General features: G+C 53.3%; 1 protein-coding gene across 1 annotated transcript in view; it reads right to left on the bottom strand.

The window, feature by feature from the left end:
- Positions 1–18,727, bottom strand: part of VWA5B1 (von Willebrand factor A domain containing 5B1) — a 79,659-nt gene that overhangs the window by 34,332 nt on the left and 26,600 nt on the right. The window contains exons 2-9 of the mRNA XM_077260272.1: positions 14,004–14,161; positions 13,408–13,569; positions 11,328–11,547; positions 9,541–9,671; positions 8,873–9,004; positions 7,857–7,981; positions 6,676–6,852; positions 1,489–1,599 (exon numbers count right to left, since the gene is read on the bottom strand). Of these exons, the coding sequence (XP_077116387.1) occupies positions 1,489–1,599; positions 6,676–6,852; positions 7,857–7,981; positions 8,873–9,004; positions 9,541–9,671; positions 11,328–11,547; positions 13,408–13,569; positions 14,004–14,142 (1,197 nt within the window). The 5' untranslated portion in view covers positions 14,143–14,161. The remainder of the gene's footprint in view (positions 1–1,488; positions 1,600–6,675; positions 6,853–7,856; positions 7,982–8,872; positions 9,005–9,540; positions 9,672–11,327; positions 11,548–13,407; positions 13,570–14,003; positions 14,162–18,727) is intronic.

Here is an 18,727-nt window from a genome sequence, read left to right as displayed (position 1 = left end):
CAGTATTATGTAGGCACTGTGTGGCGGTTTTATTTCTGCATTGTATAGCAATATTGTGTAGGCACTGTGTGGCGGTATTATTTCTGCATTGTATAGCAGTATTATGTAGGCACTTTGTGGCGGTATTATTTCTGCATTGTATAGCAGTATTGTGTAGGCACTGTGTGGAGGTATTATTTCTACACTGTATAGCAGTATTATGTAGGCACTGTGTGGCGGTATTATTTCTACACTGTATAGCAGTATTATGTAGGCACTGTGTGGCAGTATTATTTCTGCATTGTATAGCAGTATTGTGTAGGCACTGTGTGGCGGTATCATTTCTACACTGTATAGCAGTATTATGCAGTCACTGTGTGGCTTGTATTATTTCTGCACTGTATAGCAGTACTATCTGGGCACTGTGACAGTTATTTCTGCATTGCATAGCAGTATTGAGTGGGCATTGCGTGGAAGTATTATGTCTACACTGTATAGTAATATTATGTAGGCACTATGTAAAGCAGTACTATGTAAGCATTATGTGGCGGTATTATTTCTACACTGTATAGCAGTACCATGTAGGCACTGTGTGGTGGTATAATAGCTTCACTATATGGCAGTACTATGTAGGCGCTGTGTGGCAGTATTATTTATGCACTGTATAGCAGTACTATGTAGGCACTGTGTGGTGGTATTATTTCTACACTGTATAGCAGTTTTATGTAGGTAACATGTGGTCGAATGTTTTTGCACTGTCTCAACGATTATTTTCCTAGTGTCTCACACTTATCTGACAACTGCAGAGCAACTTCAGGAAAACCAGAACACTGCGAGATGGACGCGGTATCTCACCTCATTCACCGGTCAGACTGTGGTGTGAAGTGATTTCCATAATGAAAAGCTGAGCTGCCCTTTTAATGTCACCCAGCACTATGAAATCTTCTGTGAAGTACAAGAAGACATGAGCCAAATACTGCCGCCATTGTATAGCTACAGCAGGAGCCGTGCCAGATGATGTGCACGACCAGCTCTGTCCAGCAGGTGGCGATCATCGTCATCCGCTGCTGACAGGTCACATCTGTCTCTGATACAATGTATATAGATGGAACCCTAGATAGAATGTGTACATTCAATACAGTGTATTATATGACAGGTACTTGTATATAAGGCAGCTACGTGTATATATGACAGGTACGTGTATATATGACCGGTACGTGTATATATGACCGGTACGTGTATATATGACAGGCATGTGTATATGTAGACACAGTGGAGACTCGCACAGTGAACAGGAACAGTTCCCAGTGAAAAGTAAACTGTGATTCCTGTTTATTCCTCCTACGCCATAAATATCGGCCAGAGCCAAAACCTGAAGGATCAGGACGGATCTGACACTGACGACTCACAGAACCGCCCGAGCCGACCAATCAGGATCTAGTGTTAATATTGGCTTGGAAGGTTTAGAAACCAAGAGAGCTGTGTTCTGATTGGCTACAAGGGGCTCACCTCATTATAGCTCTGACTGCAGGGGAACAAGGACTTGAAGGTGGAACCGAACCCGATGATATTGAAGAGTGACGAGGGCATCAGAGTCTTCAAAATGACGAGCATGGCATCCTGCGGGCACAAGAAGAACACTGGGTATTAGAACAGTGAGCGCAGCTCTGGGGTATAATACAGGATGTAACTCAGGATCAGTAATGTAATGTATGTACACAGTGACTGCACCAGCAGAATAGTGAGTGCAGCTCTGGGGTATAATACAGGAGGTAACTCAGGATCAGTAATGTAATGTATGTACACAGTGACTGCACCAGCAGAATAGTGAGTGCAGCTCTGGAGTATAATACAGGATGTAACTCAGGATCAGTAATGTAATGTATGTACACAGTGACTGCACCACCAGAATATTGAGCGCAGCTCTGTGGTATAATACGGGAGGTAACTCAGGATCAGTAATGTAATGTATGTACACAGTGACTGCACCAGCGGAATAGTGAGTGCAACTCTGGGGTATAATACGGGATGTAACTCAGAATCAGTAATGTAATGTATGTACACAGTGACTGCAGCAGCAGAATAGTGAGTGCAGCTCTGGAGTATAATACAGGAGGTAACTCAGGATCAGTAATGTAATGTATGTACACAGTGACTGCACCAGCAGAATAGTGAGTGCAGCTCTGGGGTATAATACAGGATGTAACTCAGGATCAGTAATGTATGTACACAGTGACAGCACCAGCAGAATAGTGAGTGCAGCTCTGGGGTATAATACAGGATGTAACTCAGGATCAGTAATGTAATGTACGTACACAGTGACTGCACCAGCAGAATAGTGAGTGCAGCTCTGAGGTATAATACGGGATGTAACTCAGGATCAGTAATGTAATGTATGTACACAGTGACTGCACCAGCAGAATATTGAGCGCAGCTCTGGGGTATAATACAGGAGGTAACTCAGGATCAGTAATGTAATGTATGTACACAGTGACTGCACCAGCAGAATAGTGAGTGCAGCTCTGGGGTACAATACATGATATAACTCAGGATCAGTAATGTAATGTATGTACACAGTGACTGCACCAGCAGAATAGTGAGTGCAGCTCTGGGGTATAATGTAACTCAGAATCAGTGATATGTGGACAGGGTCTTTAGAAATCAAGATTCAGTTTTCACACAAGTTTAATTAACCCCTCTCTTGCTGGTCAGATAACAGCTGTGACAACATGTCTACATAGGGGATTCATGGGTAAGCTAGGACAGTTTCCTCCGGAGTTATTTTCCCTTCTGTCAGATATCATTGCTGGTGGTCTCGTCCGCAGTGTTGGGGGACGGTTTAATTATATGGAAATGAATGAGAACTGATGGATTGAAAGTTCCTCTCAACAAAGCAATTAAAAAGAGAAAGTGTTAATGTAGCCAGAGGATAATGAGGCCGGAGGGGCCCGCAGAGATCGGGGCCCGGCTCAGGTTGGCCCTGTCTAGTCTCACCATGTCGGAGGCTTGTTGATCCTCCCGACCCATCAGCACCAGGGACAGTTCTGGGTTTTCGGCTGCTTTCCTCTTTTCACATTTGATAAGCCACGGAGAACCAATCAGGCTTGGGCCCTAAGGCCGCTGCCTTGTCTGCTCCAATGGTGCATACACCTTCACTTTGCGCTTTCTCGCTACAGAGGGGGCTCAACATTAGTAAACAGCGGAGGGGGCACCGGCCCGAGGGTCTCTCCATGATGAGTGAACCGCCCCCTGTGCCCCCTAGTCCAGGGAGAGGCGCAGACTGTGGTGGCCTCACCAATGTAGCAAAGATGAACAGCGCTCCAGCCATGTGTATGAATATCAGAAAAAAGTATTTATTAGAGCCATAAAAAGCAACGTTTCGACCACCATGTGGTCTTTTTCAAGCATACCAAACATTGCAAAGGGTTGGCTTAAATAGGGTGAATACCACAAAGGGCACCAATCCCTATCAAAGCACCACCCACTTTAAAATATATACACCATAATACATAAAAACAGACATCAACCGTGCATAAAATTACCACCCACCAATTTTAGTGTATGCATTATTTGAACAAAACCAATATTCAATCCACAAATATGAAATCTATGTTTTGTTGATTCCGTGTTCAACAAATCAACTTCTTTACAGCCTAAGGGTCTGAACATAGATTTTAATCTTCATCCGTTTACTCCGTAAGGATGAGTTCTTCTCATTAGTGATAGCGTTGTCATTGGTTATGCTGTTTTTAATACACTGTTCATGTTTTTTATCATTTTTTGTTTTGTCTTTTATATAGGCTTTTGATGTGACAGTCGGCCATTGGATAATGGTAGCCTTAGAGTTGGAATTTGGTACGAAATGCTGTAGTTTCAAATATGATGCTGTTTTCATATATAGTTTGCCGACTGTCTTCCAATTGCCTTGTTGTTAATATTTAAATGAACATTCTTTATGTGCATTATTGTAAAATGTTATGCTTTGGTATAGATTCTGTGTTCATGACAAGATTCTGCTGTTACAGTCTTGATTATGAGAGAAAGTTCACTGTTTTCTATTGTTGCTATGGTGATTAACCTGTGTGGGGATCAGATAGGTCCGCGGTTGCGCTGCGTATGTGGGCGCCGTGGTCAGGCAGGGCCTCATTGCGGTCATGTGATGGGGTCTCGTCTGACGTATGGCTCTCCTGCGTTTGCGCACTGTGCTCCTTGAGTAGATCCTTATGTAGAGGAGGTCCCTGTTGTTTACCGGCGTTACTTGGGTGATGGTCACGTGGGTCCGCTGCGTTGTGACGGATGTGCGCTCCGGAGCTGGGCGTGGCTCCATTGCGATCATGTGATGCAGCCTAGCCTGATTCCTGGTACGCCGGCGATCGCACGCTGTGGTCACTACAATGATCAGGGGAAACGCATGCTGATGATGTAGATACATCCTGTTGCAACGGGCGACTGGATTGGGTATATGATCTATGATGTTATATATGAAATGTATGGATAGGCTGCTTTTCTTTTTAGCGCCGTTTTGCTTCATTGAGCCCATTGGAGTATTAAGACCCGGACACAGCGACATCCATTGGCTGAAACTCCCCATGACAACACCGATGCAAGAAGTTGATTTGTTGAACACGGAATCAACAAAACATAGATTTCATATTTGTGGATTGAATATTGGTTTTGTTCGAATAATGCATACACTAAAATTGGTGGGTGGTAATTTTATGCACGGTTGATGTCTGTTTTTATGTATTATGGTGTATATATTTTAAAGTGGGTGGTGCTTTGATAGGGATTGGTGCCCTGTGTGGTATTCACCCTATTTAAGCCAACCCTTTGCAATGTTTGGTATGCTTGAAAAAGACCACATGGTGGTCGAAACGTTGCTTTTTATGGCTCTAATAAATACTTTTTTCTGATATTCATACACCTGGCTGGAGCGCTGTTCATCTTTGCTACATTGTTCGTGGATATACAGGAAGGTTCCCTGGATGTGGAACGGGCGCCCTGAAAGTGAGTGCTGTCAGCCCCCTTTTTACCTGCACATGTGGTGGCCTCACCATCACCAGAGGAGTCCGCTCTCCTCCATATACTGCCCTAAAGTGTGTACCGTGGCTCGCAGTAGGGGGTCCGCGTTATGTTCCCAGAGACGTTTCTAACCCCTTATTTAATCATTAGTTGACTCCCTGGATCCTCCATAGAGGGAGCGACACTGGGGATAATTATATTCCAGGCAATGGGTATAACTATACATTTCATTATTGCTTGCATAATAAATGGCCAGGAACAGAAAATGAGGGGTGCGGGCTGGGGGCCTGCGAGGGGATGGGGAGTGCGGGCTGGGAGTCTGTAGAGGTATAAAGGGTGCAAGCTGGGGGCCAGCATGGAGGATGAGGGGTGCAGGCTGGGGGTCGGCACGGAAAATAAGGGGTGCGAGCTGGGGGCCTGCAAGTGGATGGGGAGTGCTGGATGGGAGTCTGTGGTGGTATGAGGGGTGCAAGCTGGGGGTTGGCGCTGAGGATGAGGGGTGCAGACTGGGGGTCGGAAATGAGGATGAAGGGTGCGGGTCAGCACGGAGGATAAGGGGTGCAGGCTGGGGGCCTGCAAGTGGATGGGGAGTGTGGGATGGGAGTCTGTTGGGGTATGAGGGGTGCAGGCTGGGGGTCGGCACTGAGGATGAGAGGTGCGGGCTAGCAGTCGCACAAAGTATGAGGAGTGCGGGTTGGGAGTCTGAGGGGGGGGATGAGCGGTGGAAGGGGGAGTCAGCACTGAGGGGTGCGAACTGAGGGTTGGTGCGGAGAATGAGGGGTGTGAGTTGAGTGTAGAGGGATGAGAGTAGCATGCTGGGGATTGGCGCACAGGATGAAGGGTGCGGGCTGGGGGTTGGAACTGAGGATGAGGGGTGCGGGCTGGGGGTCGGCATGGGGACAGCTTCTGTCATATCAGTCTGTTCTCTGCTCATTACTTCTGTCTTCCATGAATCAATTGATCAGCGGCTGTACTGAGTAGCACGGTCGTCACAATGTATCGTTATCTGTCTTATCCCTCTCCTGTCCTCCCTGCTCCTCGTCATCTCCAGGTGGCAGGGCTGACAACCTCTCGCTCATGGTACACGGGCTGGTTGTCAGCAGTGACAACCTCTCGAAGATGATATATCAGCTCGTTGTCAGCAGTGACAGGGCTGACAACCTCTTGTATGCGGGCTGGTTATGAATCCACCTCTGGGGGTGCACTCCTCTTCTGACGTGCCCCCCACACTATGGTGAGTGACTGACAACCTCTCGCACATGGTACACGGGCTGGTGGTCAGCAGTAACATTCGTGGCTGACAACCCCTCGCACATGGTACACGGGCTGGTGGTCAGCAGTGACGGGGCGTGACTGACAACCTCTCACACATGGTACACGGGCTGGTTGTCAGCAGTGACGGGGCGTGACTGACAACCTCTCACACATGGTACACGGGCTGGTTGTCAGCAGTGACAGGCGTGACTGACAACCTCTCACACATGGTACATGGGCTGGTGGTCAGCAGTGACGGTCATGGCTGACAACCTCTCGCACATGGTACACGGGCTGGTTGTCAGCAGGGACGGAGCGTGACTGACAACCTCTCACACATGGTACACGGGCTGGTTGTCAGCAGTGACAGTCGTGACTGACAACCTCTCGCACATGGTACACGCGCCGCTCCTGCATTACCCGGACTCGGGTGACGTTCACTCCGCTCATGCTTCCGCTGCGGTCGATCAGGAAGATGAATTCTCCTTGGCTCTTGCTCAGGTCGGTCGGACTCGTCTGCAGGTCCGGGCAGAAGTTCAGCATCACCACTGGGTTATGACAAATGTCCTTAATGAGCCGCTTGCGGATTATTTCCGTCTATTAATAAGGAGGAAAATGTGTTGAGAGGCGAGAAAAGTAATTACCCCCCCCCCCCCCCCGAGAGGCGACCAATTACCGAGTCTCTGCTGCAGATTCTTCTTATCATCACTGACACTGATTCCCGCCCAGATCCCTCCGCACACGGCCCCGATCATTACAGAGACCAAGACCCCTCCGCACACGGCCCCGATCATTACAGAGACCCAGACCCCTCCGCACACGGCCCCGATCATTAGAGGCCCAGACCCCTCCGCACACAGCCCCGATCATTACAGAGACCCAGACCCCTCCGCACACGGCCCCGATCATTACAGAGACCCAGACCCCTCCGCACACGGCCCCGATCATTACAGAGGCCCAGACCCCTCCGCACACGGCCCCGATCATTACAGAGACCCAGACCCCTCCGCACACGGCCCCGATCATTACAGAGACACAGACCCCTCCGCACACGGCCCGAGCATTACAGAGACCCAGACCCCTCCGCACACGGCCCCGATCATTACAGAGACCCAGACCCCTCCGCACACAGCCCAGATCATTACAGAGACCCAGACCCCTCCGCACACGGCCCCGATCATTACAGAGACCCAGACCCCTCCGCACACGGCCCCGATCATTACAGAGACCCAGACCCCTCCGCACACGGCCCCGATCATTACAGAGACCCAGACCCCTCCCGCACACGGCCCCGATCATTACAGAGACCCAGACCCCTCCGCACACAGCCCAGATCATTACAGAGACCCAGACCCCTCTGCTTGCTGTCAGGGAATGCCCATAGGGACCTTCTATGGTGAGTCTGGGAGACCGTATGGTGGGTCTAGGACCTCATATGGTGAGTCTGGGACCCTGTATGGTGGGTCTGGGACCCCATATGGTGGGACTGGGACCTCGTAAGGTTGGCCTTGGACCTCGTATAGTACAGTAGGTCTGGGACCTCGTATAGTGTGTCAGGGATCTCGTATGGTTGTGTTGGACCTCACATTGACCCCTCTCACCTTTTTTTCAGGGCTGGGGTCTTTCTTGGTTCCTCGGATAAAGTCGCTCTTTCCTCTTATGAACTGTTCATATTCGTATGGGGTCATGTCGCCGTCCTCCATGAGGATGTGCGGCAGATGGGGCTCTGAGGAAGGAGATGATGTTTGGTTTAATCCCCATAAATGTATAGACTCGTCCTCCCTCCACTGATACAATGTAACGAGATTTTGTCTTATAACTTCCCTGCTGATGATAATATGGGAGACGTAACAATCTGGCAGCTGAAAATCTGGTTAATCAAACATAAATCTCATGTCATCACTGAGTCTGAAGATCTAATGACCCATCTGCTCCATCCTTCTCACACTTCATCATTTCTGGGGAGGTCCCTTTATTCCTGCTTGCTCATGGCTGGGGAGGTCCCTTTATTCCCGCTTGCTCATGGCTGGGGAGGTCCCTTTATTCCCGCTTGCTCATGGCTGGGGAGGTCCCTTTATTCTCGCTTACTCATGGCTGGGGAGGTCCCTTTATTTCCGCTTGCTCATGGCTGGGGAGGTCCTTTTATTCCCGCTTGCTCATGGCCGGGGAGGACCCTTTATTCCCGCTTGCTCATGGCTAGGGAGGTCCCTTTATTCTCGCTTGCTCATGGCCGGGGAGGTCCCTTTATTTCCGCTTGCTCATGGCTGGGGAGGTCCCATTATTCCCGCTTGCTCATGGCTGGGGAGGTCCCTTTATTCCCGCTTGCTCATGGCCAGGGAGGACCCTTTATTCCCGCTTGCTCATGGCCGGGGAGGACGCTTTATTCCCACTTGCTCATGGCTGGGAAGGTCCCTTTATTCCCGCTTGCTCATGGTTGGGGAGGTCCCTTTATTCCCGCTTGCTCATGGCCGGGGAGGACCCTTTCTTCCTGCTTGCTCATGGTTGGGGAGGTCCCTTTATTCCCGCTTGCTCATGGCTGGGGAGGTCCCTTTATTACCGCTTTATCACACCCTCTAGGTTCTTTAGTCCCTGAATTTAGCAGTCAGAAGGTCCTTACCACTGGGATGGATGAGGATTTCCACGGGACGGTCATACGTGTGCTTGTTGGCCAGCGTGATCATGATGCTCTTGGCAGAAGGAGCTGAGGGGTCGGCGTCCGCTCGGATCTCATGAGTGGGACTCTCCACACCTGAAACACGGATGTTGTGAGGTCTCTGTAATCTCCTGCTCTCCATTAATTCTGACTTGTGGCTTACCTTCTCCTTTGATTCACTCACTAATCTCCTATGGCTTGAGGTATACAGCTCTTATGCAGATCTATGGATCACCATGGCTACAGACTACAAACTAACCCTATGTAGTCTTATCTTGCAAGATGAGTACAGCAGGATCAGACTACACAAGGTTTGTTTGTAGTCTGTTACCATGGAGATGAGTAGGTCTGCGCTGAAGCTGCAAACACAAATCAGGAATATTTGGAAAGTTGCATCATTTACCTATTACATGTGTGTCCACTTTCCCTCTGCATTGACCTGTGGCTCAGCCTATCCCTACCTTAGGCTTGCAGGCGCCCTCCCTGGTCTCCAGTACAGGGGTACGGGCTCCCCAGCTGTGCACTGGGTCGTCTGCCTCCACTTGTCGCTCAGTTCACAGGATAAGCTGCATAAAGTGTCTTTACCTAAGACGTAGTGGGAAGGGTAGGGGGTATTGGTGGGGGTCACTTACCTGCTAACAGGTAGGGGGCTCGGATCTCCAGGTGGAAGGTCAGCTCGTACTCGGCCGCGTTCACCGCCTCTGTTTCCAGTAAGGTCGCCAGGCAGAGCTTCTTGGTGCCGCTGCACAATCCGGCCTCTCTCCTAGAACCACACATCACAAGTGACGGTAAGTGGCGCAGAGCCGAGATCCGAAAAGTCCTGTCTACCCGGGGCCCCGTCTATCTGTACCGGCAGCTCCATCTGTACCTGCAGCCCCCGTCTCACTCCACCTGCGGACCCGTCTCTCTACCCATGGCCCCGTCTCTCTCTACCCGAGGCCTCGTCTCTCGCTACCCGCGGCCCCGTCTCTCTCTACCCCCGACCCCGTCTCTCTCTACCCCCGGCACCATCTATCGCTTCTCACGGCCCCGTCTCTCGCTACCCGCGGCCCCGCCTCTCTCTACCCGCGGCCCCATCTCTCTCTACCCGCGGCCCCGTCTCTTTCTACCCGCGGCCCCGTCTCTCGCTACCCGCGGCCTCGTCTCTCTCTCTACTAGCGGCCTTGTCTCTTTCTACCCCCGGCCCCGTCTCTCTCTCCCCACGGCCCCGTCTCTTTCTACCCCCGGCCCCGTCTCTCGTTACCCGCGGCCTCGTCTCTCTCTACCCGCGGCCCCGTCTCTCGCTACCCGCTGCCCCGTCTTTCGCTACCCGGGGCCTCGTTTCTCTCTACCCGCGGCCCCGTTTCTCGCTACCCGCGGCCCAGTCTCTCGCTACCCGCGGCCCCGTCTCTCGCTACCCGCGGCCCCGTCTCTCGCTACCCGCGGCCCCGTCTCTCGCTACCCGCGGCCCCGTCTCTCGCTACCCGCGGCCCCGTCTCTCGCTACCCGCGGCCCCGTCTCTCGCTACCCGCGGCCCCGTCTCTCGCTACCCGCGGCCCCGTCTCTCGCTACCCGCGGCCCCGTCTCTCGCTACCCGCGGCCCCGTCTCTCGCTACCCGCGGCCCCGTCTCTCGCTACCCGCGGCCCCGTCTCTCGCTACCCGCGGCCTCGTCTCTTTCTACCCCTTGGCACCGTCTCTCTCTACCCACAGCCCCGTCTCTTGCTACCCGTGGCCTCGTCTCTCTCTACCCTCGGCCTCATTTCTTTCTACCAAGGCCTTGTTTCTCGCTACCCGCGGCCTCGTCTCTCACTACCCTCGGCCTCGTCTCTTTCTACCCCTGGCCTTGTCTCTCTATACCCACGGCCACGTCTCTCTCTACCCCCGGCCCCGTCTCTAGCTACCCGCGGCCTCGTCTCTCTCTACCCACGGCCCCGTCTCTCTTTACCCACGGCCCCGTCTCTCTCTACCCACGGCCCCGGCTCTCTCTACCCACGGCCCTGGCTCTCTCTCTACCCACGGCCTCGGCTCTCTCTACCCGCGGCCTCGGCTCTCGCTACCCGCAGCCTCGGCTCTCGCTACCCGCAGCCTCGGCTCTCGCTACCCGCGGCCTCGGCTCTCGCTACCCGCGGCCTCGTTTCTCTCTACCCGCGGCCCCCTCTACCCGCGGCCCCGGCTCTCTCTACCCACGGCCTCGGCTCTCTCTACCCGCGGCCTCGGCTCTCTCTACCCGCGGCCTCGGCCCTCTCTACCCGCGGCCTCGGCCCTCTCTACCCGCGGCCTCGGCCCTCTCTACCCGCGGCCTCGGCCCTCTCTACCCGCGGCCTCGGCCCTCTCTACCCGCGGCCTCGGCCCTCTCTACCCGCGGCCTCGTCTCTACCTGCGACCCCATCTCTACTCCAGCGCTACAGCTCCTTAAATACATTGTCCTACAGTTCTTACAGTCTCAGGGGAGTCACCGCGGCTATGGCGCTGTCCATGGAGGTGTGAGACACTCGGGGGACACAAACTGGTGGGACGAGGACACGGACGGCCCCGCTGGAAAGCGTTGGGAGCTCAGACGAGGTGCTGATCAGCACGGACACGCTCTCCTGGGCCGGCACTTTCCCGAGGTTGGCCACGAAGATGATTCTCTCCAAATCTTCGTCCAGAAGAATCCTCCCTGCAGCTCAGACACAAGGAAAGGACAATGAATGCCGGGGACAGTCCGAGACATCAGAGTCCAGGGAAAGAATGTGACCGGCAACATGGTGAGAACTGCAGAAGTGCGCGGTGCGGTATCCGAGACCGACACTAGAGAAAGCAACGACAGCGGCTCCCCCTACAGCTCAGAGAATGTATCTAAGCCAGGGATCAGCAATCTGTGGTACTCTACAAACAGCACAATCTAATCCCATCCTGTGTGAAACAGTCTGCTGAGATGTGTATCTAATCCCATCCTGTGTGATACTGACTGATGAGCTGTGTATCTAATCCTATCCTGTGTGATACTGTCTGCTGAGCCATGCATCTAATCCTATCCTGTGTGACACTGTTTGCTGAGCTGTGTATCTAATGCTCTCCCGTGTGATACTGACTGCTGAGCCGTGCATCTAATCCTATCCTGTGTGATACTGTCTGCTTAGCCGTGTATCTAATCCTATCCTGTGTGATACTGACTGCTGATCTGTGTATGAGCTCACTATTCAGGTATAGAGCACATGACAAATTGCATCTCAGCTTTGCCATTGTTCAGAGGCTGATTTTCTAGATATCAGCTCTCAGTATCTCAGCTTTCCGTATCCCAGCTCTCCATATCCCAGCTCTCCATATCCCAGCAGTGTGCACCCTTTCCCTCTGTGTCTCTCGCTTACCAGGAATCCAACACCTCAGTCTAATGACCTGGAAAAGGCAGCATCACAAGCTGCAGATAACGGGGTCACACGTCGCCCCGGGGTGATACCAGAGAGCAGTCACTAAGGTGCAGTAGACGAAGAACAGAAGGGATATTCTGCTGCTATCTGGTATCAGCCTCCTCCCTGCCGCTCTGCTATGTCCCATTGCATACATCAGTCCCTGGTGACACCTGCTGGTTACAGCTGGGTACTGCGCCCTCCTGTCTGGTCTCCAGTGAGCTGTAAATGTATCCATGGCCCCCAGAATCAATGGAAAAAGGCCAAAAATAGACATCGAGGGGTTAAACATGTTCATGTTACAAGGTGAGATCTCCGTGGTAACAGCCGATTATGCAGTGATCACCAAGAAGGTAGAGGCAGAAATGTAAGGAGGGGGCAGAGCGGAAGTGAGCAGGTCCCACCACATCACAATCCTGGAGCAGAACAGGGTGGCGGCCCCTCGTGACCCCTCTTCATAGGATAGGATTAGATACACAGCTCAGCAGACAGTATCACACAGGAGAGGATTAGATACACGGCTCAGCCGACGGTATCACACAGGAGAGGATTAGATACACGGCTCAGCAGACGGTATCACACAGGAGAGGATTAGATACATGGCTCAGCAGTCAGTATCACACAGGAGAGGATTAGATACACAGCTCAGCAGTCAGTATCACACAGGAGAGGATTAGATACACGGCTCAGCAGACAGTATCACACAGGAGAGGATTAGATACACAGCTCAGCAGTCAGTATCACACAGAAGAGGATTAGATACACGGCTGAGAAGTCAGTATCACACAGGATAGAATTAGATACACGGCTCAGCAGACAGTATCACAGAGGAGAGGATTAGATACACAGCCCAGCAGACGGTATCACACAGGAGAGGATTAGACACACGGCTCAACAGTCAGTATCACACAGGATAGGATTAGATACACGGCTCAGACAGTATCACACAGGATGGGATTAGATACACAGCCCAGCAGACGGTATCACACAGGGGAGGATTAGATACACGGCTCAGCAGACGGTATCACACAGGAGAGGATTAGATACACGGCCCCTGTCTGCAGTGATCATGCTGACACGGCACACGGGATGAGATGCACGCTATGGTGGTACTGTAATGCCGCTCTCACCGTTCCCGTCGGGCAGTCTCCCGCTGGACAAGCTGCAGTAATCGTAGTAGGATTCGTCCATTTTGCCTTTGTCCTTGATCTGGACGGTGACGATTCTCCTGCAGATAACGGCCTCGAAGCCGACGACCACCGTGTGCTCATTGAGGGGAAATACGAAGAGCGCTGCGGGGGAGACGGGGGACAGTCACTGCCGACACGGTGATACAAGAGACCGACCAGGCGCACGCCATGATACCACCTCCCACCTGTAGGAGTGCTGTGCCTTTATGTAGGTCAGTGGTTGTTGGATACTTGTGACGCTGACTGTGAGTATTCTAGAATGGTGCAGGACGGTATTATACGGGGACTATGCGGCATTATAACGTGGGCACTGTAAGGCAGTATTACTGAGATACTGTGTATTACTGCGGAGGTGCTACTATGTGGCCTGTATATGGCGGTATTATCTGAGCACCATGTGGCGGTATGGAGACATCATAATGAGTCTCACACAACACTATGGAGACCCACTTTGCTTATTGCCCAGGGCTGAGTTCTGATTTCCGCTCTGGGCTCCATCGCTTGCAGGTAACGCAGACATCACACTCGTTAGTTACCTTCTACGGGCTGAGCCTCGGGGTTGCTGTAGGTGAGCGAGGCCGTCATCCCCAGGGCGTAGCCGCTGACGCAGGCGCTTATCTCAGCCGACGTCAGGGGTAAGGGGGCGCCAGTGAATCGGTTCATCAGCCCGGGCATCTTGGCTCCTGGTTCAGGCCTAGTGGAGAATAAGAAAGCATTACAGACTGAGCAATGAGGGCTGCAGATGGTCAGTGGTGGACATGTTGGGAGTTGTAGTCTTCATAACAAGGGCTTGTGGGTCAGTGCCTCTCAGGAACTGGAAGAGCGACAACCACATTTGGGAAGCAGGAATCTACTTAGAAAGGTTGTCAGCTCCCCTCCCCCACTCCATCTGTACAAAACAAAAGTGGCCGAAGCAGAGTGAGCCGGAGAAAAACGCCGCCAGGATACGGATAATGTGCGCTCCATGATGAGGCATCACAGGAGGGCGCAAGAGACACGGCGTCTGTGCTTTGGGGTTTCTAGTGGACGAGATATGATGGGCATTTGTGGCTACTCAGGGGGTGAAATGGGCAATATCTTCAGTAGCAAACCGGCCAGCAGGGCGGGGAGTTTCAACTTCAACTAGTGCTGTGTGCCCATTGGGAGAGAAGAGGGAAGGCGGCATGGAGAGAGCGGCGTGGAGAGGGCGGCATTTAGAGGGAGGGCGTGTGAAGAGGGCAGCATGCAGTGGGCGGTGTGGACAGGGCGGTGTGGCGTGGGCGGCAAGGAGTGGGTGGCTAGGAGAGGGCAGCGAGGAGTAGGAGGCATGCAGTGGGAGGCCTGGAGTAGGTGGCATTGACAGGACTTTATGAAAAAGACTACATGAAGAGGGCAGCATGGATAGAGAGGCATTTAGAGGGTGGCAAGGAGAAGGCACCATTTAGAGTGAGGGTGGTGTGGAGTGGGCGGCGTGGAGAGGGCAACGTAGAGTAGGCAGCATGAAGAGGCAGGCGTGGAGTAGGTGGCACGGAGAGGGCGGCATATAGAAGGCAGCATGGAAAGGACTAAATGGAAAAGACAACATGAAGAGGGCAGCATGGAGAGGGCAGCGTGGAGAGGGCAGCATTTAGAGGGCAGCATGGAAAAGACTATGGAATAATAATAATCTTTATTTTTTATATAGCGCTAACATATTACGCAGCGCTTTACAGTTTGCACACATTATCATCGCTGTCCCCGATGGGGCTCCCAATCTAAATTCCCCATCAGTATGTCTTTGGAATGTGAGAGGAAACCGGAGAACCCGGAGGAAACCCACGCAAACACGGAGAGAACATACAAACTCTTTGCAGATGTTGTCCAAGGTGGGATTAAAACCCAGGACTCCAGCGCTGCAAGGCTGCTGTGCTAACCACTGGCCACCATGCTTGGAAAAGACAACATGAAAAGGGCGACATGAAGAGGGCGGCATGGAGAGGGCAGCATGGAAAAGATGACATGAAGAGGGCGGCATGGAGAGGGCAGCATGGAGAGGGCAGCGGGAGGCAGCGTGGAGAGGGCAGCGTGGAGAGGGCAGCGTGGAGCATGGAAAAGACTATGGAAAAGATGACATGAAGAGGGCAACATGGAGAGGGTAGTGTGGAGAGGGTGGCATGGAAAGGGCAGTGTGGAGAGGGCGGTATGGAGAGGGCGGCGTGGAGCATGGAAAAGACTATGGAAAAGAGGACATGAAGAGGGCGACATGGAGAGGGCGGCATGGAGAGGGTAGTGTGGAGAGGGCGGCATGGAGAGGGCAGCGTGGAGAGGGTGGCGTGGAGAGGGCGGCATGGAGAGGGCGGCATGGAGAGGGCGGCATGGAGAGGGCGGCGTGGAGAGGGCGGCGTGGAGAGGGCAGCGTGGAGAGGGCGGCGTGGGGAGGGTGGCACGGAGAGGGCAGTGTGGAGAGGGCGGCATGGAGAGGGCAGTGTGGAGAGGGCGGCGTGGAGAGGGCGGCGTGAAGAGGGCAGTGTGGAGAGGGCGGCATGGAGAGGGCAGTGTGGAGAGGGCGGCATGGAGAGGGCAGTGTGGAGAGGGCGGCGTGGAGAGGGCAGCATGGAGAGGGCAGTGTGGAGAGGGCGGCATGGAGAGGGCAGTGTGGGGAGGGCGGCATGGAGAGGGCAGCGTGGAGAGGGAAGATTTGAGAGGGCGGAATGGAGAGGGCAGTGTGGAGGGCGGCATGGAGTGGGCACTGTGGAGAGGGCGGTGTGGAGAGGGCAGCATGGAGAGGGCGGCATGGAGCGGGAATCATGGAAAGGACTATGGAAAAGATGACATGAAGATGGCAACATGGAGAGGGTAATGTGGAGATGGCGGCATGGAAAGGGCAGTGTGGAGAGAGCGGTATGGAGAGGGCGGCGTGGAGCATGGAAGAGACTATGGAAAAGAGGACATGAAGAGGGCGACATGGAGAGGGCGGCATGGAGAGGGTAGTGTGGAGAGGGCGGCGTGGAGCATGGAAAAGACTATGGAAAAGATGACATGAAGAGGGCAACATGGAGAGGGTAGTGTGGAGAGGGCGGTATGGAGAGGGCGGCATGGAGAGGGCGGCGTGGAGCATGGAAAAGACTATAGAAAAGAGGACATGAAGAGGGCGACATGGAGAGGGCGGCATGGAGAGGGTAGTGTGGAGAGGGCGGCATGGAGAGGGCAGTGTGGAGAGGGCGGCGTGGAGAGGGCAGTGTGGAGAGGGCGGCATGGAGAGGGCAGTGTGGAGAGGGCAGCGTGGGGAGGGCAGTGTGGAGAGGGAGACATGGAGAGGGCAGCGTGGAGAGGGAAGATTCGAGAGGGCGGAATGGAGAGGGCAGTGTGGAGGGCGGCATGGAGTGGGCACTGTGGAGAGGGCGGTGTGGAGAGGGCGGCATGGAGCGGGAATCATGGAAAGGACTATGGAAAAGATGACATGAAGATGGCAACATGGAGAGGGTAATGTGGAGAGGGCGGCATGGAAAGGGCAGTGTGGAGAGAGCGGTATGGAGAGGGCGGCGAGGAGCATGGAAAAGACTATGGAAAAGAGGACATGAAGAGGGCGACATGGAGAGGGCGGCACGGAGAGGGTAGTGTGGAGAGGGCGGCATGGAGAGGGTGGCGTGGAGAGGGTGGCGTGGAGAGGGCGGCGTGGAGAGGGCGGCGTGGAGAGGGCGGCGTGGAGCATGGAAAAGACTATGGAAAAGATGACATGAAGAGGGCAACATGGAGAGGGTAGTGTGGAGAGGGCGGTATGGAGAGGGCGGCATGGAGAGGGCGGCGTGGAGCATGGAAAAGACTATGGAAAAGAGGACATGAAGAGGGCGACATGGAGAGGGCGGCATGGAGAGGGCGGCGTGGAGAGGGTGGCGTGGAGAGGGTGGCGTGGAGAGGGCGGCATGGAGAGGGCAGTGTGGAAAGGGCAGCATGGAGAGGGCAGTGGAGCAGCATGGAGAGGGCAGCGTGGAGAGGGCGGTGTGGAGAGGGCGGCGTGGAGAGGGCGGCGTGGAGAGGGCGGCGTGGAGAGGGCGGCGTGGAGAGGGCGGCGTGGAGAGGGAGACATGGAGAGGGCAGCGTGGAGAGGGAATATTCGAGAGGGCGGAATGGAGAGGGCAGTGTGGAGGGCGGCATGGAGTGGGCACTGTGGAGAGGGCGGTGTGGAGAGGGCAGCATGGAGAGGGCAGTGTGGAGGGCGGAATGGAGAGGGCAGTGTGGAGGGTGGCATGGAGTGGGCAGTGTGGAGAGGGCGGCGTGGAGAGGGCAGCATGGAGAGGGCAGTGTGGAGAGGGCGGCATGGAGCGGGAATCATGGAAAGGACTATGGAAAAGATGACATGAAGATGGCAGCGTAGACATAGAGAGGGCATGATATAAAGGACACAATAAAAAGGGCACCAAGGAGAGAGCAGAACGGAGTCTGGGGCTATCAGGGTCCTCTCTCCACTGCCTGATAAATCAGCCTCTCTGCCTGACACCACTGGCATCACACACTCTGACTAATCATCAGCTGCCGCATCTTCTGGGAGAAGTCTGAATATTATCATACAGCAGATGACAGTGATAACGGCCGACACCTCCTGGGCTCAGTCTCTGCTGGTACTAAAAATGCAAAAGAATAAATAGAGAGGAAAAGAGGCGAAGCAATGACTGACAGCAACTGCAAACACACAAGGGAAGATTCATAGAATAGGTGACCACCGTGCCCTGTACTGGCTGCAGAAACTGCAAATTAGTCCTAAAAGAGCAGAAGGAATGCCAAGAGATGTCAGCTCTGAAGCCTGGCGAATAGTGAGTGCAGCTCTGGAGTATAATGCAGGCTGTAACTCAGGATCAGCAATTTAATATATGTACACAGTGACTGCACCAGCAGAATAGTGAGTGCAGCTCTGAGGTATAATACAGAATGTAACTCAGGATCAGTAATGTAATGTGTGTACACAGTGACTGCACCAGCAGAATAGTGAGTGCAGCTCTGGAGCATAATACAGGATGTAACTCAGGAGCAGTAATGTAATGTAAGTACACAGTGACTGAACCAGCAGAATAGTGAGTGCAGCTCTGGAGCATAATACAGGAGATAACTCAGGAGCAGAAATGTAATGTATGTACACAGTGACTGCACCAGCAGAATAGTGAGTGCAGCTCTGGGACTCAGGATCAGTAATGTAATGTATGTACACAGTGACTGCACCAGCAGAATAGTGAGTGCAGCTCTGGGGTATAATACAGGATGTAACTCAGGATCAGTAATGTAATGTATGTACACAGTGACTGCACCA

This window comes from Ranitomeya variabilis, chromosome 4, assembly GCF_051348905.1.
Source record: "Ranitomeya variabilis isolate aRanVar5 chromosome 4, aRanVar5.hap1, whole genome shotgun sequence".
Lineage (NCBI taxonomy): Eukaryota > Metazoa > Chordata > Amphibia > Anura > Dendrobatidae > Ranitomeya > Ranitomeya variabilis.
This window is presented reverse-complemented; position numbering and strand designations above follow the sequence as displayed.